The 24,653-nt window shown below is 48.2% G+C and overlaps 2 protein-coding genes across 5 annotated transcripts; one reads left to right on the top strand and one right to left on the bottom strand.

Annotated features, from left to right (window-relative positions):
- Positions 1-544: 544 nt before the first annotated feature.
- On the bottom strand, positions 545-15,541 carry CDCA8 (cell division cycle associated 8). 3 transcript variants are annotated; one of them, XM_013045793.2, is made up of 11 exons: positions 15,433-15,541; positions 15,153-15,265; positions 14,905-15,033; positions 13,053-13,093; positions 9,876-9,948; positions 7,634-7,716; positions 6,199-6,263; positions 5,043-5,138; positions 3,816-3,942; positions 2,949-3,035; positions 545-1,915 (listed from the first exon to the last, which is right to left on the bottom strand). In XM_013045793.2, the coding sequence occupies exons 2-11, from the start codon at positions 15,247-15,249 to the stop codon at positions 1,871-1,873; spliced, it is 843 nt and encodes a 280-aa protein (XP_012901247.1). In that variant the 5' UTR covers positions 15,250-15,265; positions 15,433-15,541; the 3' UTR covers positions 545-1,870. The 3 variants fall into 3 exon arrangements, with proteins under 3 accessions (XP_012901247.1, XP_012901253.1, XP_044920147.1); XM_013045799.2 differs by having other exon boundaries at positions 15,153-15,290; positions 15,433-15,537; XM_045064212.1 differs by having other exon boundaries at positions 15,153-15,502.
- A 2-nt stretch (positions 15,542-15,543) lies between these two features.
- Positions 15,544-20,883, top strand: CUNH1orf109 (chromosome unknown C1orf109 homolog). Of its 2 annotated transcripts, XM_004740754.3 has the most exons (5): positions 15,544-16,001; positions 16,178-16,452; positions 18,374-18,553; positions 20,116-20,234; positions 20,396-20,883. In XM_004740754.3, exons 2-5 carry the CDS (start codon positions 16,178-16,180, stop codon positions 20,431-20,433), a joined length of 612 nt encoding a protein of 203 aa, XP_004740811.1. In that variant the 5' UTR covers positions 15,544-16,001; the 3' UTR covers positions 20,434-20,883. The 2 variants fall into 2 exon arrangements, with proteins under 2 accessions (XP_004740811.1, XP_044920149.1); XM_045064214.1 differs by lacking the exon at positions 20,396-20,883 and having other exon boundaries at positions 20,112-20,234.
- The last annotated feature ends 3,770 nt before the right edge of the window (positions 20,884-24,653 follow it).

Below are 24,653 nucleotides of genomic sequence, written 5' to 3'. Positions count from 1 at the left end.
GTTTGGTGACGAAGTCCCTTGAAATGAGTAACCTTTATTTCAGAGCTGCCACTGACCACGGGACCCCTCCCCATCCATCAGTGTTAGTGCCAGATGAAAGGGCTAGATAATGACCCATTCTGCTCTTCTGCCATCAGGTCCATGTGGATCATTTTCAGTGCAGAAAGAATTTTAGGCAGGCAGATCTGCCAGATCTGGGAAGTGAGAAGCATGAAAACTGTATTATCTGTGCTCCTGCTTTGCTCCTGACCAATAAGCCTTGACTCAGTGTGTGAACTACGCATAGCCTAGATTTTGTCCTCCCATGTGTCAATTTCTTGTGAACAAAGGTGTTGAGGGAAACCTACTTGGGATAGGTTACCTATGGCCTGCAGGTTGGGGTGAGGGGCCCCTTCTTCAGGTATCACAGAGATTCTGCTACGGGAGAGGTTTCTGTATCTTCTGAGGGAAGCAGCTGCTCAGAGGCCCCACTCCGACAGCTGCAGCTCCCAGACGGCCTCTAATTCCAGGTAGCGCAGCTTGCAGAGGACAGAGAGGCTGAATATTGATTAAAAACAAACCAACCCACAATTTATTGAAAACGGGTACCTTTCAGTAGCCCTAATTACAACAGCTTAAAAGATGCCATTAATCAGGAACACAATATGCACAAAAGTCTCAGGAAAGGGAGAATAAAACAACTTGAAAGGAATACAACTGCAACAGGACTGGATTGCTAGGAGGGTCACAGAGCAAAGTGACACGGAGTAGAACACAGAGCCACACAGGAGAACACGGGGCCCTCGAGCATGGGGCAGGAACTCCTGAGTTTCCGTACTTTTGGACCACATCTCATGATTCGTTGGGGCGGAGGTGCAGGCTGGAGCACAGGGACCATGGGACGGACTCTGAGTTAACTAGCCAATGCCCGGAGCACAGGCCAAACACGTGGAATGAGGCCACCAGGCAATTCACACCTGCCCCTCACTGATCCCCATAAGAGGAAGTGCTCTCTGTGAAGTCTGTGGACCTGGCAGGGACCACTGGACCACGGAGAGCTTAGAGATAGTTTCTCTGCAGCTGGTCACGTAAAACCCTAGACTAAACTAAGCCCTAGAATTCTCTTATCCAAATTCCTACCATCTAGAGAGGTAGAGGTGCCAGACGTGGAAGCTGCCTCCAAACCAGTTTTTGGTCTTCGGTAAAGAGATAAATACAAACCCCAGTTCCACAGTCAGCTTGGAAAAAACTACTGCACACAGCGGGCGTAAGATCCTGAAGCCCCACTGAGTATCCACCACCGCAGAAAGCAAGGCTGGGGCTGGGCGGAGGTGGGCTCTGCTGTGGCTACTGCTGGGACACGTCCCATTCTGCCGTCCTGTCCCCATTTGCACGGCTCCTCCCATGGCCCAGAGCTCTCACTGCTTTGAGCCTAAAACTCCCAGCCTCAAGCAACACAGAGCAGAAATGCCAGATGCAGAGGGTACTCTGAGGAGGGGGAGCAGGTGGTCTTCCTGGGAACCTGAGGTTCTCTCCCGTCACCTCCACTGAAGTAGCGGCAGGATGGCGAGGAGGCTGGGTTACAGGAGGCAGACGGCAGCAGCTCTGAGAGCAGGAAGGAGAATTCTGCCAGGAGAGTGACAGGAAGTTTCGACTGCATGGATGCAGCAGGCAGTCGGGTTGGGAGGCGTGAACAGCAAAGCTTAATCTAACCGATGGGGGAGCAGTGTGTCTCCCCGCTTCCCGAATTCTCCCAGAAGAACACCACTCCCTGCTCTGGAACTTCACACTCAAACAAACAGTAAGCCGGAAGGGAAGAAGTCTCTTCAGGGTCCTGGAAGTGTCCGCAGAAAGTCCATCCCGTCAAGCTCGGTTCCTTGGGGCAGCAGCCTCATTTGTGAGTCCGTATGCTGCTGCAGATCTGGGCAAGGCGGCTCTACAACGGAAAGGGGCAGGTCACTGAGAGAAAAGGCCACTGACCATGCGTGCCTGGTAGCCACTTGATAGTCACCTCGGGGGACCCGGGATTTGGGGTGGGCAGGTCTGAGTGCATCTCAGCCCTCCACAGCTCTAGCTGGATCACAAACTAAGTAACTGTTCTGAATGCCCACTCCTCATCTGAACGCGGGAGTAAAACAAGACCTCAGATGAGCCAGTCCGTGCTATGGGTGCAGACGAGAGAATGAACGTCACTGGATCAGGGCTGCTAGGTGTGTGTGGGCCCTCGACACTGGGCCGTGTGCCCTGGATGTACCCTTCACAGATGCCCCCAGAAGGGGGGTCCCATCCACCGCCCGAGACGGTGCTGACTGGACCACGGAGACCCATCTGACCAAAGCTGAATCAATTTACTTTCCCTTCTGAGAACTGAAGGGGCGACAAGAAGGGGACAGTCAGTGCTGGGCATCAGAGCAGCGAAGTCAGAGTTGGGAGTGCGGCTGCCAGAAGTCACAAGCAAGCCAGTATTGAAGGAGAAGGAGCAGGGACCCAGGGCCCCCTGGAGGAGGTTCTCTGCCAAGAGGGAGGGATGGAGGAGCGTCGCAGAAGCACATGCGTGGGCTTCAGACAGAGAGGCTACGGGAGCACCAGAATGGAGCTCCACACACTGTCACTGACGGTCCCACGGCTCCAGAGGCCTGGCTGTTCCGCACTCTCGGATTCTGCGGGACTCCTCGGAACAAGCCCCTCCCTCTCTCCCTCCAGGAAGCTTCCTTCCCCGGCAGTCAACCACGCCCTTGCATACGGCACCAACTGCCCCAACTGGGGCAGAAGTCTGAGTCTGCGGTGGAACTGCAGCCCGGGAGACACTGAAAGGCAGCATCAGTCCAGGGACGGAAGTGCTGCGGGGTAAGGAGAACAGCTACAGTCCCTTGGGGGAAGAAGACAGCACAATGCTAAGTGTGAAGCCCAGGCGGAAAGACAATCCAATGTACAGCTGAACTGAGCAAGCGGAGGGTTACGAGACTCACAGAGAGTTTCTTGATGTTTCCCAAGGCCTCGGGGTCCAGCTGTGCGATGTCCATCCTCTGCAAGTCACTAGCCAGCAATCGCATGCTCTGTGTGGAGAGCGGGGTGCGCTCAGTTGCCATGTCCCCCCGGGGCAGGATCCTGCACTCAAGGGCCCACTGTGCCCCAGGGGTCCCCTTGATACCCTGCACTTTGGGCAGGGGGAGCGGGGGGAGGGGGGCAGGCAAGGCAGTTAGGAGAGGTGCTTGCCCTGAGGAGATAACAACAGCAGTGTTTCTCACTGGCCCGCGGCTGGCTCACCCAGGCGGGGACTAAAGGCAGGGACATGAGCTTAGAAGTGCCCTGCAGACACAACTGAGACACACCTTCCCTCCCTCCTGGGAGCTGACATCTGCAACTTGTTCCACTCAGCTCAGGGCAACTGGGCTCAGCCCGACTCAAAACCCCTCTGGCTTTTCCAGAGTGGGAGACACAGTTCATGCTCCCCTTTCTAGAACGCACACCCTGCTGCTGCCTTCCTCTGCACTCCCTTTAGGGTGTCCCTTACTGTCCATGTCACGTGCCACTAGACTTGACTGTGAACCTATCTTGGCTACTGAACGCATTCTCTAGAGCAGGAAGCAGGTTGTCTACACCTGGGGGGAGCCACAACGCAGGTGGGCAAATGTCAGCTGATGAACAAAAGGAACATGGAGCCCGGCAAGGAGCCCAGCCTGGGTGAGAAACCTGGTTCTGAGTCCTGTGGAAGTGTGCGCGTCAGGACCCATGCAACCCAAAGGACTGTGGGGATGAGAAGTGGGTGATGGGCCAAGGAAAGAAACGCCCAGGGAGCTGCGCGTGGTGGCCCGGCCGCCCTGTGAAACGCTCACCTCTCCACCGCCCACCGGCACCGTGAGGAAAACCTCTCTGCTGTCAGCAAGGGGGCTGCCATTCACAGAGACGTTGTAGATCCGCTCTCTGGCTGCTGGGGTCCGTAGGCCCGGTGTCTTGAAGACCCTGTGAAGTGGGAAGATCTCTGTCAAGATGGCTTGGCAGAGTGAATGACACAAGGCGCCATGAGCTCTTCCAACCCCCATCTGGCCTCAAGCTGTAGTTTTCAAATCCTGCATTTCTAAGAAGGCGAGTTCTAAATTTAGGGCAAAAAGTCTTTTTAAACAGTAATGACTACACACAGCTGGAGAAGGGAGCTTGTAATGATCAAACACACATCTAGCCAAAGTCAGTTCTTATCCATGGAAGTCTTAGGTCCCAAGCTCTGCATGGACACCAGTCATCCATCCATCCAGAGCCAGAAATAAACTATGGTTAATGCACTTCCAAGAGTGGCTAAGTGCTTCCAGCAAGAGGAATTTTCCAGGGTCAAAAAAGGAGGATTCAGAGATTACATCATTATATTAATTCCCAAATGAACTTTCTCAAGACAGTTAAAATCCTGCTACCTGTTTTTCTCTAAATGTCTTTTGCTTTACGTGCATATGAAAAAACAGTTCAAGACTGGGAATTAAAAGAAGTCTTTCTCCCTCCCTCTCCTCACCCCAGAGATTCTGACTTTCAAATCCTTAATGCCTTCCAGAAACATCCTCTGTATAAACACAAATGGGATCACTTAGGACACGCTGTCATACAGCACGCTGGGAGGGGCCCGTGACCATGGCGCTGCTCCGTCAGCACATAGAGTCGCCTCTTTCTGGCCCCAGAGCATCTCCTGTCCAGTTGACCAGCCGGTGGAAGAGACTGGCTTCCAGCCTGGGTCACGTCAGTCTCCCCAGCGTGACGTGGTGCCCATCCACAGTCTCACCAAGGGTACAGGAGAGTACCTACCCATTTCAAAAAAGGCTGAGCAAGAGTCCCTAGAGGCCTCCTAGTCCTCAGAGGCAGAATGTTCTCTGCCTCTCATCAAATAAAGACTTATTCTGTTGCTGAAAACAGGTGAACCTGCACTTAAGGGAGAAGCAGACGCTCAGAAGCCCAGACAGTTACCCTCTTCCAAGAGGCCTTGTGGGGCCAAGGAGCCGTGTTTTCCCACTAGCTCTTCTTATGGACTGAGGTGAACTGGTGGGCTCCCATCAGACGCAGGGGCTACCCCCATTACTCACCTCGAGTCAAACCTGGGGGTTAGGCCTGGGGTTGGCTTCACCATAGACAATTCCAGCCGGCCCACAGCTGGGGTGACAGTGTTATAATGGCTTGACCTGTGGGTAAAAAGTGGCCATTAGGGGTGCCCAGGTGGCTCAGGAGGTTAAAGCCTCTGCCTGCAGCTCAGATCATGGTCTCAGGGTCCTGGGATTGAGCCCCACATGGGGCTCTCTACTCAGCAGAGCCTGATTCCCCCTCTCTCTCTGCCTGTCTCTCTGCCTACTTGTGATCTCTGTCAAATAAATAAATAAAATCTTAAAAAAAAATTGGCCTTCACATCCACAGGTCACACCTGGAGGGCGCTGACCATGTGGCTATGTCCCGAGTGCCTCGCATACACCAGCTCGTGCAGCCCTCCCAACAACCCGAGACACACAGCTGTGATCCTCATTTTCAGCCACAGAACTCGAGTGTACCGACTCCAGCAACTTGGCCAAGGTCACAGAGCCAATGAAGGGGGAGCCAGAGCTCTGAAGCTGGGCAGAAAGCTTCCAGAGTCCGGCCTCTGAGTCAGGATAACAGGAGGAAGGAGACACCTTCTCCACACCCCGAGGGCCCCTCAGCCGGAGCTCCCGCCCTCTTGCTAGGCAGCCACCACTGCTCAGGGAGTGTCCTTCACAGACACACGTCCCAGCCACTACTTTCTAATCTTCTTGAGATGTGGCCCCCCATTCCCCATCCCAAATGGTTTAGCAGGGCCCAGCATAATCAGTTCAAGTCCACGGTGATTCTTTACTGATTAGGAAACAGGTGGACCATCTCAAGGAACAACTGTAGGTAGGTGAGTCACTTTGTGACTGGCCCCAGGGTTGGGGGGGGTGCTCTGCACGTGGGCTGTCAGGCAAATGCACAAAATATACAGTCCTTATGATAGGTTTCTGGTCCTCACTCTCCCTGGTGCAATTAAAACAAACAAAAAAGGTAGGAGAGGATAGAGAACATGGGCAGAACTGGAGAACATGTTGGGTCAGATCATTTCTAGAGGCCCCTCCGGCTTGGAGATTCAAGTTCTATTCAAGCAGAGGCCACAAAAACCCTTGCACCCCGTCTCTGCCGTGATGGATGGGGCTCTCCAATAAAACCAAAACACACACGGACATTTGGAAAAGTCGTCACCTTTTGCTTTTGCCTCTTCCTTGTATGGACTGGGTTCTCTTCTTGGATGGAGGACACCTTTTGACCTGGATTCACAATCAAATGACACTGTGGTTATAAGAAGCCCCAAAAAGGGGAAAACGAGGACAGGTAAGAAAAGGAGGGGATGGGGGTCAAGTCTGGAAAGGTGAATTGATGAACATGAGCTCTATCTCCCGGAAGTGAGTGCCGTAAGTAAGACGGAACACGGCCGGTGAACTAAGGACGTCCACCGCTTTGGTCTTCAAAGTACACAGTTTTGGCCAAGATTAAAGATAAATCTCTTAAACTGACTGTAGCCTGGCCAGCCCCCATCATTCCCCCATGCACACCATCCTGGAGTGCCCGATCTTCCCCGCTGCTCTGGCTGTCCCTGCACAGGCTGCTGTGTAAGCTTCCCTCCAGGCACCTGTCCTCAGCCTCCCCCTCCATGCCTTCCCCATATGACCTCATCGATGCCCACACTAGGAGTCAGTGTGCCTCTCAACCTCCTACTTCTCCATGAACTTCAGGCTGAAATTTCAGAAAAGGATGGACCCTTCAATGTGTCAGGTAATTGGCACCACGGCTGCTCGCCTTCGCCGGAACCCAGCACCCTCCTGTGGGCCGCCTTCCATGGACGAGGGGCACCTAGGCTAGAAACCGATCGGGTATCCCTGCTTCCCCGCTTCCTCCACCGGTCCTGCTCACGTGTGTCAAAACTATCCCTTCTGGGGTGCCTGGGTGGCTACATGGGTTAAAGCCTCTGCCTTTGGCTCAGGTCATGATCTCAGGGTACTGGGATCGAGCTCCGCATTGGGCTCTCTGCTCAGCAGGGAGCCTGCTTCCCTTCCTCTCTGTCAAATAAATAAAAATCTTAAAAAAAAATCCTTTCTCTGTGTATAGCATGAGGACCTCATTTTAAGAATTACAACAGCCTCCCAACTAGTTTCCTTATCTCTGGTTTTTCCCCTCATCCATTTGTCACTCAGTGTGACCAACCTGATGAAATGCAAACTTCTGAGCTCAGCACACAAGGTCATTCATCTTCGGGCCCTCCTGTAGGCAGATCACCCACAGCTTATAGCCTTGTCATCCCCAATGGCTTCCTGTTCTTTAAATGGAACTAGAGAGAACGTTCCTATCTATCTCCTCCTGGGCTTCCCCGCCCTTTCTTCTTCAGCTAGTGAAATCTCCCTCACTTTTAAAAGTCTGGGTGTACCCTAAGCGGGGAGGTAAAATTTGATAGCTTCCTCTTCTGCGTTCTATGTGCTGTGTACCCACTTCTCTGAAGGCTTTCATATGAGCCATTAAAGTGGTTCTTCATTGCGAAACAGTGAACGCTGGTGGGTCAGGGTGGGGCACCGGGGACGTTAGGTATTTTTGTGTTTCCCTGTCCCCCGTCAGCTCCCAGCCCCAAACACAAGTGGCTATTTACTCTTGAAGTTTGAAGATTCTTTTTCTTATTTTCTTCTTCTTCTTCTTCCACTATCATTTCATCCAATTTCATTATCTTTCGTGCTGTAAGAAACAGTTTTAACAGAGTCATCTTTCTCATAGGAGTAAATTTTCATGCATTCATGTTTCTTGGAGGAAATAAAACGTATGAAATCTTTGGCTGTAATCAAGAAATAGACTTTGAATATAAACAAGATGACTTTTTTTTTTTTTAAAGAGAGTTTAGACAGAGAAAACTAACCAGACTGATTAACGAAGCCCACATGATGCCCAGCATCCCGCTGAGAGTGCAGACATTGGACTCGGCTAGACCTGAGCGTGAGGCCTGGTCCTAGCACAGCCCAGGTCATGGGGCTTTCACTGCGCTGCCTCAGTGTCCTCATCTATAAAAGGGAGTAGTCACTTCACAGGGACAGTGAGACCTGGAGCGCACTCCACAAGAACAGCATCTTTGTTATTTTTGTTCCTATTTCCCCAAACCCTAGAATTGTGCCTGTGAGTGTTTAAGTGTCTGTGGAACACATGAACATAGAGCTCTTTTTTTTTTTTTTTAAAGATTTTATTTATTTGTTTGAGAGAGAGAGAGGGCATGAGAGAAGAGAGGTCAGAAGGAGCAGCAGACTCCCTACACAGCAGGGAGCCTGATGCGGGACTCGATCCTGGGACTCCAGGATCATGACCTGAGCCAGAGGCAGTCGCTTAACCAACTGAGCCACCCAGGCGCCCACATAGAGCCCTTTTGACAATACGGGACATGTGTTATAAGAATTATTTATGGGGCACCTGGGTGGGTTAAGCCTCTGCCTCTGGCTCAGGTCATGATCTCAGGGTCCTGGGATCAAGCCCCTCATTGGGCTCTTTGCTTGGCAGGGAGCCTGCTTCCCGCCCCCCTCTGCCTGCCGCTCTGCCTACTTGTGATCTCTCTCTCTCTCTGTCAAATAAATAAATAAAATCTTTAAAAAAATTATTTATTACAATATTATTATTTACATAGATTAGAAAACTTTCTAAGCACCATAGCTGTTTAGTGATGAAAGTTAGTGTCTCACTGCTAGCTCTATACAAACCCGAGCCAAACAATCTTGAGCAGGGATTCCAGAGATAATTCAGGCATCTGATCATGGGGGGTATGGTCTCAGACTGGACAGCTTTTTAGCTTTTTACTTTCTGACACATTAAATAATATATTTATCTTTTTTTCTTTCCTTTTTGGAACTAGCTTATAACGTAGACAAAGCCCAATGGTCAAGAGGGCACAAAGCCAAGTTTTACTGTTGGTTGACTTGGATCCTGTGTGTCTGTTCCCACAGGTGAGATCAGAAGACCCCCTCCCCCACCACTTGAGCAAGACTGTGGAATCCAGAAGAGAAATCAGTTTTCCCCAAATGTGGAGACAACCCAAACTGAACTAACACACTATAAATATGCCACCAAGGATCTCCAGGAACACTCGAGCCCAGTTTTGTCGTAATCTCACCAAGGCAGCACTGGAGTGTGACACCGGCAAAGTGAAAGCTCCCGGTCTCTTCATGCTACGAGGCCATTTGACGGAAAGCAAAATGGACTAAGAACTGGGCCTTGTTTCTGGCCCTCCCCTGGGTCAAGACCCAGGCCCTGGGTCAGGCCTCGCCTCACAAGAAGTGGATGCACTGAGCTATGAAAGCTTAATGACAGTGACACAAAGTCTGTAGTAGGGCTCATCCTGTTCCTGCTCCATGATGCTCACAGGTCACAACCGGGTTTCCCAAACATGTTCCCTCTGGGATAGCATTTCTCAGAGTGTGGGGTGTGAGGGAGGGATGATTTTCCACAGCAGGTCACTGAGTCCAGGAATGTGGGATGGCGCCCAGAGGATACTGGTCCTTTCACAATTCTCTCTCAACCCTTCTGATCACATGGGGGTGCCTTGGCGGGCCTCACCATGTCCCGTAACGCCTCTCAGTCCTGCCACCCTCTAACTGGCGGAGCCAGGGGCAGTCATGCTTCCCACACAGCTTTCCCTCTCCTTCCACTCTCACTCTTGCCCCCGCAATGGCCGGCAGTTTGCTCACTATCAGTCCTGCATTTGATGAACTCAGTGCAGCGGCCAAAACCACATTATCAGATTTGCAAGACCCAGGACTAGGCATTAGAAGGAAGGCCACTGAGGCCTCTCTGAGCAACCAGCCTGCCACCCGGCCTCCACTCTCCCAGTTCAACAAGGGGTTTTGAAAAGTACTCACTTTTGGCAGATTTCAAGGGTGTCTGAATAGCTTCTGCTGTTAGTCGGTTTATTTCTGTGATATCCAGGTCTGCCTGTTGCCAACACAGCCAGAAAACACCAGGATTATTCCATCAAATATCGGGAATATTTTAAGACTCAAAACAATTAATTTCAAAAACACATTATTTATTACTTATAAGACTGTTACGTATTAGTTATAACATGATTTTAGTGAGCTCCTATAAATGCACTATACAACCCAAGAGCTAAAACATTGCTGATTACTTGCTTCTAGCTCTGTAGTCTTTCCTGTTCTATTTCCTCGTCTTCTCCCAAAGGTGACCACTATCATTGCATCTGCTTAAAAGAAAGCATGTTTGTGTGGGTTGTTTTGTTTTTGTTTTTTTTATAAAGGTATATGTGCTTAAAAAACATTTTATTTGGTTTCGCTTCTGCCGCTTCTGGCGTAGTTTGTTTTCAATGTCATGTAGCATCCCAGTGTGTGACTCTTTCACAATTAATTTCTCCAATCTCCTGTCAACAGTCTTTTGCTACTCTAAACAACTTCTTCATGTGTCTGATGCACATGTCCAAGTTTCCTCTTGACTGTACACTCAGGGAAAGTGGTTGCATTTGATTATGTCCCGTTGGCAAACAATACAGGTTGCTAATGACTCACGTTCTCTCACTTGGTGCTGTACTAAACATTTCTCTTTTTTAAAGTCTAGAGAGTCAATAAGGTTTTCTGTTGCACCCACAGGCCCTTCAAAAAGGCTTCTAGTTATCACCGTTCTAATTAAATGTGCTCCCATTGGTGACCACCTACGTGAATGAGAATAGCTACGAGCAGGCATGATTCTCTGCCTTTTCCTGCAGGACACATGTAAGTATCAGAGGAGGTGTTACAGACTAGGGATGACAGGTTTCATCTCCAGACTGGTAGGGAGTCCAGGGAGTGTTCGGAGGAGCATTCTGAGGCTGTCTAATCTTAGCAAGAGACAGTGCTGTAGGAGCTTAGTAAGGTCTGGAGTGGTCGATGGAGTGGATAGTGGACAACTAGGTGCCATCTCTAGAAACAACTTGCATGTTATGAAGGTGTCAGTGGTGGCAGACCACTGATTATCTTTGTGTAGAAGAGTTAACAGGCATAAGACTGATATCCATAGAGAGGCCTATTTGCATGCATGGGCTTGCAGCTTGCATGAGAACTTGGATTTCAGGATTCCCACCATTCCCTGGTTAGAATGGCTGTCTGGGCCTAAGCTTTGTACAAACAACATGGCTTATGCTGCATACCTGTTTTACTCCTGGAAGTCTGGAATTTCGGTACATGCTAGGCAGATGATGCCAATGTGACAAGCCCCCAGTGAAAATTCCTGGGTATTGAGTCTCGAATAGGCTTTTCTGGTAGACACCGTTTCACGTGTGTTGAATTAAGGCGTCACATGTGACTCCACTGGGAGAGGACTCTTGGGAGCTTACACCTGGTTTCCTCTGAACTTTGGCCCCGGCACCTTTTCCCTTTATATCCTTTCACGTAATAAATCACAGCCATCAGGAGGACTATATGCTCAGATCTGTGAGGCTTCCTAGGAGTGGTCTTGGGAGACCCGCACATACCTAATCATTATGAACTTTTGTGCCAAAGTATCATGCCCTTCCTGAGTTCTAATGCATATTAGCTAAGGCTACAATTCTCTTGACTTGGTGTGATGACACCGGCTATTTCATATTACACTAGAAGCTCTCTGATTTGTAGTTCTGTATGTCTAATTAATTAAAATGAGGGTGATACATTAGCTAACGAGTATAATTCATCTCAGAGGTAAGTCATTTGAAACACCAGATCTGGGTGTGTGGAGGAGGGAACATGTTACAAAGAAAGAGAAAGCCAGAACTAAGCATGTTTTACTAACTCTTGATTTTACTTTTCAGTGATTCCCACTCCTCTCCTATAATATTCATCTCCAAACTCTTTCCTGACTGAACAAATGACTCTGAAACACCTTTAACTTCTGAGGCAGGTGGAGATCTGCCATTCAATGCTACCATGTACCCTGTGTAGTCAGGTCCCTTCAAACCCTGAGATTCCAAGAGATCCTAATAATGCAGAAAAGGAGGTAGATTTTTGGGTTCACTCTGTAAACCTGATGAAGGTTATAATAAACATTCTCTCCAGAAAGATAACAAATGCATGTATGTATGTGCATTGTTTTTGTCTGATTTTAGAGAGCCTAGGGTCTCTGTGAAGACCATTATGGACTAGTCCCCAACACTGTATAACAAAACTTTCTGTAAGGGTAGAAATGCTCTATTTCTGGGCTACCAATATGTAGTCACTAGTCACTTGTGGCTGGTCAATATTTGAAATGTGATTAGTGTCTCTGAGGGACTGAAGTTTTAATTTAATGAATTTTAATGGACTAATGATTTATTTAATTAATTGATTGATTGATTTAATTAATTCTAATTGATTGATTGATTAATGGTGGCTATTGTATTGGACAGTACAGATCTAAAATGTGAACTCTTTATTTTGCTTCCCCATCTGACTGTCTTCAATCCTAACGCTGATGCTGGGATGAAAGAGGTGAGAGAGGGTGAGGAATCCCGAGAGTCCCAAATAAGAGCGAAGCTTCTAGAGGATGACGTGATAAAACAACAGTCTCAGGGGACCTGGCTGGTGCGGTTGGTTGAGCGTCCAACTCTTAATTTTGTCTCAGGCTGTGATCTTGGGGTGGTGAGTTCGAGCCCCATGTCTGGCTCTGCGCTCAATGCAGTGTCTGCTTGAGTTTTTCTAACCCTCTCCCCCTCCACCCTTCTCTCTCTCTCTCAAATAAATAAATCTTTATAATAAAATAAAAATAAAACAGCAATCTCTGACACCTAGCAAACCAGGCTGTCAGGTAATGACCCAGGGGCTTAGAGGGACTGGGCTTGAGGCTTTTGCTTTGCCTGAGAGGTCAGGGCGGAGAGCTACAAGGAACCTGCCCAAAACAGAATGCCTCCCTCTGCGGAACTTGATAGTATCTGGGCTTCACAGACTCAGCCTTTGACAACCATAGTTTTGCAGTTGGCACAAACAGGTCATGTTCCCTAGGAGCCCTCTTCCATGGTAAACACCCACTGGTTGGATTTTGTGACGGGATTAAACTTAAAAACTAACCATAGTTCCAAAATAGGACAGATCACTTACTGTTGCGGCCTCTTCCAGCGCCTGTTTGCTTCCTCCAAGGGCTTTGAAAAGAACATTTTATTTAGTTACTATCAGATCTTAATGATAAACCATCTTCCCATTAGCTGTCTAAAATTGGACTAGATTAAGCCCTGGCTTCAACACTCAAGGCCCTTTGTAACCTCTTTTTTCTCCACACCTGACTGGCCGCCTTATAGCATATTCTAGGTCCCACCACACCAAAGTCCTTATTTCCCAGATGTGCCACCATCTCCGGTGCCTCTACCCCTCCTCGCTTATAATTATTCTCTTTACTGGAAATGCACCTCTGCACCCAGAAAATTTCTAATTTGTCTTTCGAAACTCAGTTAAAACCCCAAAGTCTTTATTTTTCTATGACAACAGGTTGCGGCAAACTGCTGAGCTAGTTGCTCAATTCTCATCATACCAAACAACTACTCAGAGCTGTTTAAGCATCCCCCCATCTGCTGCCTTGAACTAAACTCCTTGAAGACAGTTTTGGGCAAAAATATGGCATAGGGTGGTTATGCAGCCAGTATGTGTTGAACGAAGAGGTCTGTGCAAGATTTAGATGTAGAATAAAGTTAGGTTAATCCTCCTTCTAGAAACTCTCATAGTGTCCTGTAGAACTGTTAAGAATTCACGCTTTGAACCAGACAGATTGCTTGGGTTTAAACACCCTCTGCTACTCACTAGCTTATGAGACCCTGAGCAAAGTAACTAATCTCTCTGTGCCTTAATTCTGTCACCTGTAAAAGAGGAGCAATATTAACAATGAATACCTTTGTTGTGAACATTAAGTCAGTTAACATATGTAACACACTCAGTACAATACCTGTCTAGCACATATAAACGTACAGCACTAGATAAATGTACCTACTGACCTCTACTCTTTCCCTTTTATGGTACCTACGATTTTGACTATCTAATAACATGTGCATTTTTAAAACGAGCCTCCTCTACTAACTTGTAAGTTCCTGAGGGTAGGCAAGGTCTGTGCTATTTCCCAAAGCACTTTCAGCCCCTAGCACTGTGACTGAGACATGCTCAGTGAATATTTATAGAAGCATGCAAATAAAAGGGCAAGTCAAAGATCATTAAATGTCTATTATTTGAACAGAACATGCATTTCTATTCAGGAAGGAGTTGATATAATAGATAATAATTAGGAAAAGTAAGGGTAACCCAGCAGAAAGGATAGCCTCTTGCATGTCCTTGGACGTTTAACGAGGGAGTGGAGAACAGGTTGCAATTTTTCTCCGACCAGAAAAACTTGAGCCCTTGCATGTCACAATTTGATTTTCTCTCTCTCTCTCTCTTTTTTTTTTTTAATTGACAGGTTCCATAAGATGCAGAAAGCACTGCTTGGGGGTTATCCTCCCATCTGAGCTCTGGAAACAAACCAAGTTGTTCTTTTATTCGTCTTTAAATGATTGTATAATATAAAGAGAGAGTGTTTTGTGACACATGAAATTCACACAAAATTCACATTTCCACGTGTCCTTAAATACATGTTCCTTGGACACCTACATGCCCATCCATTACAGCTGTTTTGGACCTAGAACAGCTTGAGGTGAGTAGCTGCAACAGAGAACCCTCTGGCACAGAAAGCCTAAAGTATTTACTAGACAGTAAATTCTCCTTTGGAGAAGACGTCGGCCTACCTGGGCGGGGTGTGTGTGTGTGTGTAGATGACGTTAAGTTCTATGCACAAAGGTAAAGCAGGGAAGAGAGATAAGGAGCGGGGGAAGTGGTAAGGCTGCAATTTCCTAAAGTGATCCTGAGGACTTCACTCAGGCGACCACAGAGGCGCCCCGGGGCCCAGGCCTGGGGGGACGGCAGCGGCTCTTACCGAAGTAGTCTAGCCAGTTCATCTCGCGCAGCGCCTTGGGGAGCCGCAAGATCTCGATGTTGTACAGGTTATCCATCTCCTTGAGGAGGTTCTGCCTGTCCGACTGAATTTGCTTGGATCGTATTTGCACTGCGAGAGGGCAGAGCCGACAGAACACGGGTCACCGGCCGGTGAACGGGACCTGGAACCCTGCAGCCCGCACCCCCAAGCCACCGGCACCCAGCGACCGCCCCGGGCTCCGCCCCTACCTTCGCGGTCGAAGTCCCGAAGAAAGGAAGCGAGCTTCCGGCTCCGAACCGAGTTCGTCTTGGCCGCCCGACTGCCGCCCTTCCTAGCCGGAGCCATGGCGCTTGGGTGGAGACTGCGGGGAGCAGGGGATGCAGCCACTGGGAGGTCAGCGGCCGAGGTCGGGGAGGGAGAGTAAGGAAGCCGCCGAGGAACGGGAGAGGGCGGACGGGCGCCCCACGGAGCTAGTGGGGGCGCCCTGCCTTTGAAGGCCCGAGCATAAAGGTGTCGCGAGGCACGTACCTGCGGGTCACCAAACGGGTTGAGAAAGATCTCGCCGCTCCAGCTGAGGGGAGGGAGCAGCTTCGTGCCTAACCGGACGTGCGGCCGCCGCCACCAAATTCAAACTGCCACAGGCTGACCAATGAGAAGTCTCCGTCTTAGGAGGGTCCCACAGCATCCAATCACAAGGAAGCTCCGCGGCCAGGCCGCCGGCGCACACGCAGGACTACAGGACCCAGAAGGCACTGCGGTCTACGACAGATGTTCGCGACTCGACAGCCGTACTGGGGGCATGCGCAGAGAGACCGCGGGCTCCTGGTGGCGGCACAGACGGGTTCTCGGACTTGGATGGCATTAGCTTTAAGTTTTCCTGCTGGGTTAGGGAAAGCGACCGGCACTTTCCAGGAAAGGAGACAAGAGTCCGGCTCTGGAAGTACGGGTTCGGAGACAGCGCTTCGGCCCGGGGAATCCGCAGTCTGAAACTGGAGACTACCCGAGCCGCGCGGGCGAACCGAACCGCCTCCGAGGTCTGATCAGGCAACCCTTCAGGAGGTGGGAAACCGGGCCCTGCCTCCGGAGCCCCCCTAAAGGTAAGACAGCACCTCGCGTCAGGACGTCCTGTCGGAAGGGATACACAGCCCGCATCGTGAGGAGACCCTGGTTTGGCAGAACTTCACCTGCGCGCGGTGATCACTGGACTCGCTACTTCCCCTGCCGAGTTAAGACCCTAATGCTTCCCGCCTCCTTTCTGTTTTTATCTCGGCAGATGACTCAAGACCAACCTTGGCTTGCTGTGCAAGAGGCCCTGAGGAAGTGCTTTCCCGTGGTGGAGGAGCAGCAGGGCCTGTGGCAGAGCACCCTGGGGGACTGCCAGCCCCTCCTGGCCTCCCTCAGCAACCTGGCGGAGCAGCTGCAGGCGGCACAGAATCTGCGGTTTGAGGATGTGCCTCCACTTCGGGCCTTCCCGGACTTAAAGGAACGGCTGAGGCGCAAGCAGCTGGCGGCTGGCGACACTGTCTTGGACAAGTTAGGGGAGAGGCTGTAAGAATTCAATGCCGCTCCTTCTTGGCGGAAAGATTGAAAAACTTGGTGTTTAATAAGTAGCTGGGATCCGTCAGAAGAGTATTTTTCTCTTTACTTGAGAACACGGTATTTGGAGGTATCTCAGCCTTGCCTCCTTTCCATTTGTTGCAATGGGACCTCTTATCAAAAAGTCATTTCATGGGGTACCTGGATGGTGCAGTCAGCTGGCCTTCCGCCTCTTGGTTTTGGCTCAGGTCGTGATCTCCCAGGGTGAGTTCAGTCTCGATACTGGGCTCTGCACCCAGTGCGGAGTCTGCTTGAGACTCTTTCTCTCTTAATTAATCTTTCTTTGAAAAAGTTATTTTATGGCATTTCCCTTGTCATGTAAGGCATAACAGTGATGGTCTCAGTAGAAGTTACAGTGGAAAAAAGAAAAGCAATCGAAAAAGCGAATTAGTCCTCTGTAGTCTTCTTTTGTCAAAAGCAGGGAGGAATTGTACTTTAAACTTAGTAGTGCTAGAGCTAAGGGTTTTATGTATATTCTCACATAAACTATTTTCAACATCTCTGATTTAACCTCACTTAATCCCATTTTGCTGGTGAGGAAACTGAGGCTCAGATTGCCTATGGACACACAGCTAGTAAATGGTAAAGCTGGAAGTCTAACTCAAGTTTGCCCGACGCCAAGGCCAGAGTGTTCAACCACCATTCTGTTCTGCTGTACGTTGGTGTCTCTGTGCCAGGCATAGTACGTCTCTAAACTCTTAGTATGCCTAAATGAGACCCTCTATTTTAAAATTACAAATATTGAGGATAGACAAGAGACCTGGCACTTAGGCTTGCTCTTTCTTTCTTTCTTACTTATTTATTTTAGAGAAAGAGCACCAATGGGGACGGGGGCAGAGGAAGAGAGAGAATCTCAAGTAGATTCCCCACTGAGCACAGAGCCCCACTTGGGGCTCCATCTTATGACCCATGATATCATGACATGAGCCAAAATCATAGGTCAAATGCTTAACCAACTGAGCCACCCAGACGCTCTGCACATAGGCCTTTCCTTGACCAGAACAAAAGAAGTTTCTGGTGTATATAGTCTGTGCTGTAGACTAAGGGGAAATGGGTATCTATGGGGACTTTGTATATTCATTTGTACAAAATAAGCACCTATGGGATGCCAGGGAATATAACGATGAACCAGACTTAGTTTCTAGTTGATTAGAAGAGAGATGATTAGCATCAATTAAATTACGTTGCAGTATGTTCTGAGGTAGTGAACTCTTATTTCAGTTGATGACCTATTTTTTTTGTAAGTATTGGGCCGTTATTTTGTCTAATTTTTTACCTGTGAGTCAAAGCCACACATTTTGAAAGTCACAATTATAGGTTAGGGAATGCTTTGCCCTTTGGGAAGTTGTGGCCTTCTTGGTGGCTGGGTCCCTTGGAGTCACCAGTGGAATAATAACTATTGACCGTGAGTTAGGCACTTCCCTAAGCACCTTATGAGCATTATTGCATTTAGTCTTCATAAGAACCCTTTCATTGATTCATTCATTGTATTTGTCATTCTATGTGCTAGTCTCTGTGTTCTAAGTACTTAGGGCATGCAGTGAACAAAACGGATCATTTTTATACATGATTGAGAATAAGTAACTTTCTAAGGTCTGCAGTAGTTATGTGCACGCAGAGCAGTTTTTCCATTGGGACATTTGGCAGTATCTGGAGACATTATCGATCGTTACAACTTGGGGAAGGTGGGGGTGTGGTGTGCTCCTCTCATCTAATGGGTAGAGGCCAAGGATGCTACTCCGTGCCCTAAATGCACAGGGTAACCTCCCACCACAAAGAACCATCCAGGTCGACATGTGAGTGTGCTGAGGTTGAGGAACCCTGCCTTAGGCCTTTCTCATGATGTTGTCTAACAGGAGACTTTTCCCCTCAGAGCCACCCTCCTCAAGGTGCGGGACACCGTCAGCAGGCACGTGGAGCAGGTGTTTGAGATCTATGAGCAGCACGCAGACTCGATTGGCATTGATGCTGTCCTGCAGGCTTCGGTGCTGAGCCCGTCTGTGGCTGACATGTTGGAGTGGTTGCAGGATATCGAGAGACATTATCGACATTCGTATCCTTTGCACACGTTTCAGACAGTGTCCAGAGCTGCTTCAGGAAGTCTTTTTAATTTCAGTTTTCACGAGATACAACTGTATGGTAGGGGTCAGTTCTCCTTGGTCTCTGAGCTTAGAGAAAAATAAAGCAGGCCGAGTGGGGAGTGAGGGTGGAGTTGTGATTTTAAATAGGGTGGTCAGGAGAGGCCTCACAGATAGTGACATTTAAGAAAAGACCTAAAGGCAAGGGAGAGAATCGGGTGTTTTTTGGGGGAAGAGTGTCCCAGGTAGAAGAAATATCACATGCAAAGGCCCTGGGGTAGTAGTGTGCCTGATATGTCCTGAAAATAATGTGGATGCTACTGGGCTAGACTAGAGTGAGGAGGGGGACCATAATAGGAGACATGGTCAGAGAGACAGGGCCAGACTTTGTAGGGCTTTGGAGGTCTTTGAAAGGATTTGACTTCTGCTCTGAGTGAGATGGAAAGCTATTCAGAGGTTTTGAGAAGAGGAGTAACATAATCAGCCTGTGTTTTTCACAGAGCTGCAGCCAACAATACTGAGCACTGACTACATGCCATGCCAGGTGCTGTTCTAAGAATGCCCTCATAGCCACTTGTGAGGTGCTTTGGTGTTTCCTGGGTGCTTCTTGGATTTTCCTTCTCTATCTGCACTACCTCTTCCATAGTTTCTCGCCTCTCATGTGACCCATTGGTCTGTGCAGCATCTTGACGGGGTTCTCTGTCTGGCTGCTTTACCTCTGAGCCAGCTCCAGCTAGTGACCTCACTGCGTCTTGCAGACATCTTCATTCTGCCTGTCACTTACATCGAGTTTTCAGCCGCTTCCATGGCTCATAGGCCAGAAACCCCACTTTGGTCTTCAGTGCTCTTCCTGTTCTGGTTCAACCTGCCTTCTCAGCCACCTTTCCTACTGCTCTACGCACTGTTCCTTGCCGGCCAGATTGGAGGATTTCCTCAGCGCTGAAACCAATCCATGCTTCCCCACTTCTGTGCCTTCGATTATGCTCTTCCTACCAGCCAGAATCTTCCTGCTGCTCTCTAAGTGGGAGGTATGCATCCTCTGAACTGCCACATGGTATCCTCTTTGATGTCACTGACATTCTCTCTTTTCAGTTCCTGGTTTTTCCCTCACCGCAGTGAGATCCTAGGTGGTTGGGGCCATGTCTCATCCCTCCAGCCCTGGAGCACTGGGAGTGAGGAGGTGCTCAGTAAAGATGGGTGGCATAGGTGAGTTCTGCTGCTGGATAAATGGAATGATAGCCCCTCTTCCGCTCCTCGAGCTTCCTGTAGCTCTCCCCAGGGTATTTTCCCCCTTCAGCATATTGCATTTGCTTTTTTTTTTTTTTTAAGATTTTATTTATTTATTTGAGAGAGAGATCATGAGCAGGGGGAAGGGTAGAGGGAGAGGCAGAATCCCCACTGAGCAGGGAGCCTGATGTGGGACTCAGTACCAGGACCCCAGGATCATGATCTGAGTCAAAGGCAGATGCTTAACTGACTGAGCCACCCAGGCACCCTCATTTGCTTTTTAAGCAGTCAGTCCTTAACTTCAAGGAAGTTACCTAAAGAGAAAGTACCTCCTGTCCTCGGTCCAGTGGGGAGACTTGGCAAATATCCAAGCTTTGCCTGAGGCCTGGAACCAAATTTCAGAAGATGAACACCAAAGCCTTGTACAAGGTACTGATTTTCATTTACTCCATGTCTGCGTTCTGTCTGTGTCTCACTTCTCTAGAAGCATTACAAAGATGCCCTTGCAGTACCCCTGTATTTTTTATAAATCGGGTGTTTTATGTTCTCTGGAGAGGTGATATGCCAGTTTTTCTCTCTTCCTATTCCAGATACCCTGTTGAAGGTTTCCTTCTTCCTGGAAGAGTAAGGAAGCCACGTGTGTATCAGCAGACTAGGGGGACACAGTTGAAGACCGACATTGGTGCTTTCTGGCATGGTAACCTGACATACTTGAAAAATCAGTGCCTAGAGCCTGAGGACTGCCTTCTGATGCTGGGGCCTCCCTGTGACATCATGGCTGAGGGCACATGGGCCACCCCTTGCCCTTTCGATGCTCGGCAGTGGAAGGAGGTAGAGAGAGAATGCAGGAAAGGTGGTGCAGGAGAACAACGGGGCAGGAGCCACCGCCGCAGAAGTAGTAGGGAAGGAGAGGGCAGGGAAGGGAGTGTGGCACCGCCCTCGGCACCATCCGGAGCTCTGAGCTTGGTTGACACCCAGGCCTGTTCTGTGTATTTGTGCCCATACCTGATTACTTGATGGAAGGTGATTATTCTTGATGATTTAAAGGAATAAAGGTGATAATTGATGGAAGACAGTACAGATCTTTCTGGACTTACAGTGAGGTTACATCCTGATAATCCCTTTGTAAATTGAAAATACTGTAAGTCAAAAATGCATTTAATACCCCTAACCTACCAAGCATTAGCCTAGCCTACCTTAAATGTGCCCCAGAACACTCACATTAGCTTACATTTGGGCAAAATCATTTAACACAAGGACTTTTTATTTTATTTATTTTTTTGAAGATTTTATTTCTTTATCTGTCAGAGAGAGAGCACACAAGCAGGCAGAGCGGCAGGGAGAGGCAGAGAGAGAAGCAGGCTCCCCGCTGAGCAAGGAGCCCGCTGTGGGACTCGATCCCAGGACCCTAGGATCATGACCTGAGCAGAACGCAGCGGCTTAACCCACTGAGGCACCCAGGCGCCCCAGGGGCTTTTCATTTTACAATGAAATGAAATGAAATGTTCACTATCTCATGTAATTTACTGAAAACAGAACAGCTGTTCGGGCTTCACATGGCTGTATCGGTCGTTTACCCTTATGATCTCTGGGCTGACTGAGCTGCAGCATGCAGCATGCCCTGTTGGTGCCCAGCGTCATGAGAGAGGTGCACACTGCATGCCGCCAGCCCAGGAAGAGATCCACATTCAGTATGTGAAGTATGGTTTCTGGTGGATACGTATTGCTTTTTGCACTGTTGTAAGAGTTGAAAAATCCCACGCCCAACCACTGGAAGTCCCGGCAGCGCATCCCTGTTTTCCAACTGCTGGGGCTCCCAACCCTCAAGTCAACTTCAGTTTCCAGAGCCCGCCACCAGGGGGAGGTGGTGCAGCATGAATTATGCTCAGAGCTTTGTCTTAGAGGAGTTGTCCCTCTCTTCCCCACCCACCTGGTCTGGGAGTAAGTGGCTGGGGAGACTGCTGAAATGACAGGGGTTTTAACCAAAGCTGGCCCCTGATTTGCCACATTCCTCTGATCTTGGAGCAGCTGCATGGTGGGAGAAGACCACCCAGAATCGGGCCATCAGGGTTCCGTTTCTGAAGCCCAGTGCCTTCATCTGTGAAATGGTCGGGCACTTCCAGACCTGTCAGCTTCGGGGCTGTGGAAGAATCTGGGTCACTGGATGTAAAGAGGCTTAATAAAGAGTATAGATATTTTTAAAATGAAGATGACTTTTTTTCTTTTTTTCTTACTATAAAAGTGATATTAATGCTTTTTAAAAAGTCATAGGAAAACTGTAGAAAAAAATGTAACTTTAGAAAAGTATGAAACTAGCTACATCAGAGATATTTTGATATATACCCTTTCAATGTCCATAATCGCACATTTAAAAAGACCCATATATAGTATCTTTGACATACACTGTTACTTAAATAATCTTTTTTTTAACACAGTTTGTCCATCTTTTCATATCTGTAAAAATAGCTCAACACAATTACAGTAGTTACCATTACATACATATACCGTTTTATGAATGTATTAGAGCTTTTATTTTTCCAGATTTTTATGTTTCTACCTGTAAAGATAATACATTGTGATTGTGAAAAACGAAAGGATTACAGAAAGTAATGTACACTGTCTACTGTTTTTAACAATATGATAGGTATTCTTCCAGGAATTTGAAAAAAATGTATCACATCCATAATAATTGTAAATAAAACTTAAAAACATTTGGGTATCAGGCCTTATGATGTGCTCTGGGGCAGATGAAGGAGATCCCCAGAAAGGTTTATAGTTCAACCAGGGGAAGATTTAAACCAGTGTCTCTTAAGTTCTAATGTGTATGGAAATCACTGGGCTCTTGTTAAAATGTCGATTCTGATTCCGTAGGCCTGGGGTGGCAGCGCTCTAGATTCTGTGTTTCTCACAAGGCCTTGGGTACTATCGATGCTGATGATCCTGGGACCAGACTGAGCTGAAGAGATTGAAATGGTAAAACAATAATGAAAGTATTTTCTGGAGGGCAGCGTGGAGGGTGGACAAAATAGGTGGAAGGGAGTGAAGGGTACAACCCCCCCACTTACAAGTTATTGGAGGGTAAAAAAAATAATGAAAGTGTTATATTTGACATTAAACAAAAGAGAGGGGACATGTGGGTGCCTCAGTCGGTCAAACAACTGCCTTCAGCTCAGATCGTGATCCTGGGGTCCTGGGATCGAGTTGCGCATCTGGCTCCTTGATCAGGGGGGAGCCCTCTCCCTCTGCTGCTCTCCCTGCTTGTGTGCTCACTTGCTCCCACTGTCTGATAAATAAATAAAATCTTTAAAAAAGAAGAAGAAGAAGAAGAGAAGTGATAACTGCTTCTCAGAATACTTCCTAGTGACAGTGACATCTGAATTTGGACTTGGGGATGGGGAGGAGTGTAGGGCATTCCATGCTGAGGGGACAATCTAATAAGCAAAGGCAGTGTTTGAGAAAGATTGGAATCCAGCATGGATCAAAAGCTTGTGTACCAGGCACTGCGCTTGTTTGCTTTTATCTCCTAAAACTGGCAAATATTAATAGTCCCACCAAGCAAGTCACTACGGTTCTTAAAGGGCTGGAGGAATGGCTCCCTAGGGTGGACTGGAGCCCAATTGTGAAAAGCCCGAAAGGCCTGGCTTGAGAGTATTTTGTTCTACAAGTGGGAGGGGTTTGTGTGTGTGTGTGTGTGTGTGTGTGTGTGTGTGTTACAGAGCTCTTTAAATCCTGACCATAAACAGATACAAGGATTTAAAGTGCTTCATAATAACTATGTATTATTTAAATATCACTGTTTCTATTCATCATTTTTTTACTTTTAAAATTCTATCTTTTTTAATTGTCCTTTTAAAATTAAAATAGATTTATTTTTTGAATAAGTGACACAGTCACACTGTGCAAAATTCAAAAAGAGTACAAGAGCACATTCAGTGAAAAGTTCTCTCCCAGTTACTCACTTCCCTTCCCTGGAGGCAACCAGCATAAAATGTTTCTGATGTATTCTTCCAAAAATATTCTTTGCTCATATCCACACAATGGTTGGTGTCCTCTAAGATAGCCCCCAAGGGTCCCACCTCCGGTATTCATGTCCGTGTGTACCCTCCTCTCCTTCAGTGTGGGCTGGCCTTACAGATTTGCTTCTGTGAAGAGAATATTGCGGAAGTAATGTGGTGTTACTTCTGAAACTAACTGATAAAAAAGGACTGCAGCCTCCAGTGTGAGCCCATCACTTACTGTCGGATTCCTCACCCTTCGGGAGGAGCTGCAGTGCTCCAAGACAGCCTGTGGAGTGCTCATGTGAGAGACTGAAGCCAGCCAGCCACCATGTGACTGAGCTTGGAAGCAGACCCCCAACTGCCCACGCTCCTGCCCACTTGAGCCTTCAGTTGAGACCACGGCCCCAGCTAACAGCTCAGCTACAACTTCACGAGGACCTCAAACAAATGCAATCAGCTAAGCTGTGTGCAGATGCTTGACCCATGGAAAGATAATAAATGTTTGTTTTAAATTATTAAGCTTTGGGGTGAATTGTCCCACTGCAATAGATAACTGATACAAAAAGCAAATGAGGGTTTTTGGGTGTGTGTTTTCTCCCTGATTTTGCTACAGCCTACTACAGACTCAGCTTGACACCTCTCCCCCCCCCATTACTGTATCTTTTTTTTTTTTTAAGATTTTATTTATTTGACAGACAGAGATCACAAGTAGGCAAAGAGAGAGGAGGAAGCAGGCTCCCGGAGGAGCAGAGAGCCTGATGTGGGACTCAGTCCCAGGATCCTGGGATCATCACCTGAGCCAAAGGCAGAGGCTTTAACCCACTGAGCCTCCCAGGTGCTCCCCAATTAA

Source organism: Mustela putorius, unplaced genomic scaffold (genome assembly GCF_011764305.1).
Source record: "Mustela putorius furo isolate JIRA1106 unplaced genomic scaffold, ASM1176430v1.1 tig00003853_pilon_pilon_pilon, whole genome shotgun sequence".
Lineage (NCBI taxonomy): Eukaryota > Metazoa > Chordata > Mammalia > Carnivora > Mustelidae > Mustela > Mustela putorius.
This window is presented reverse-complemented; position numbering and strand designations above follow the sequence as displayed.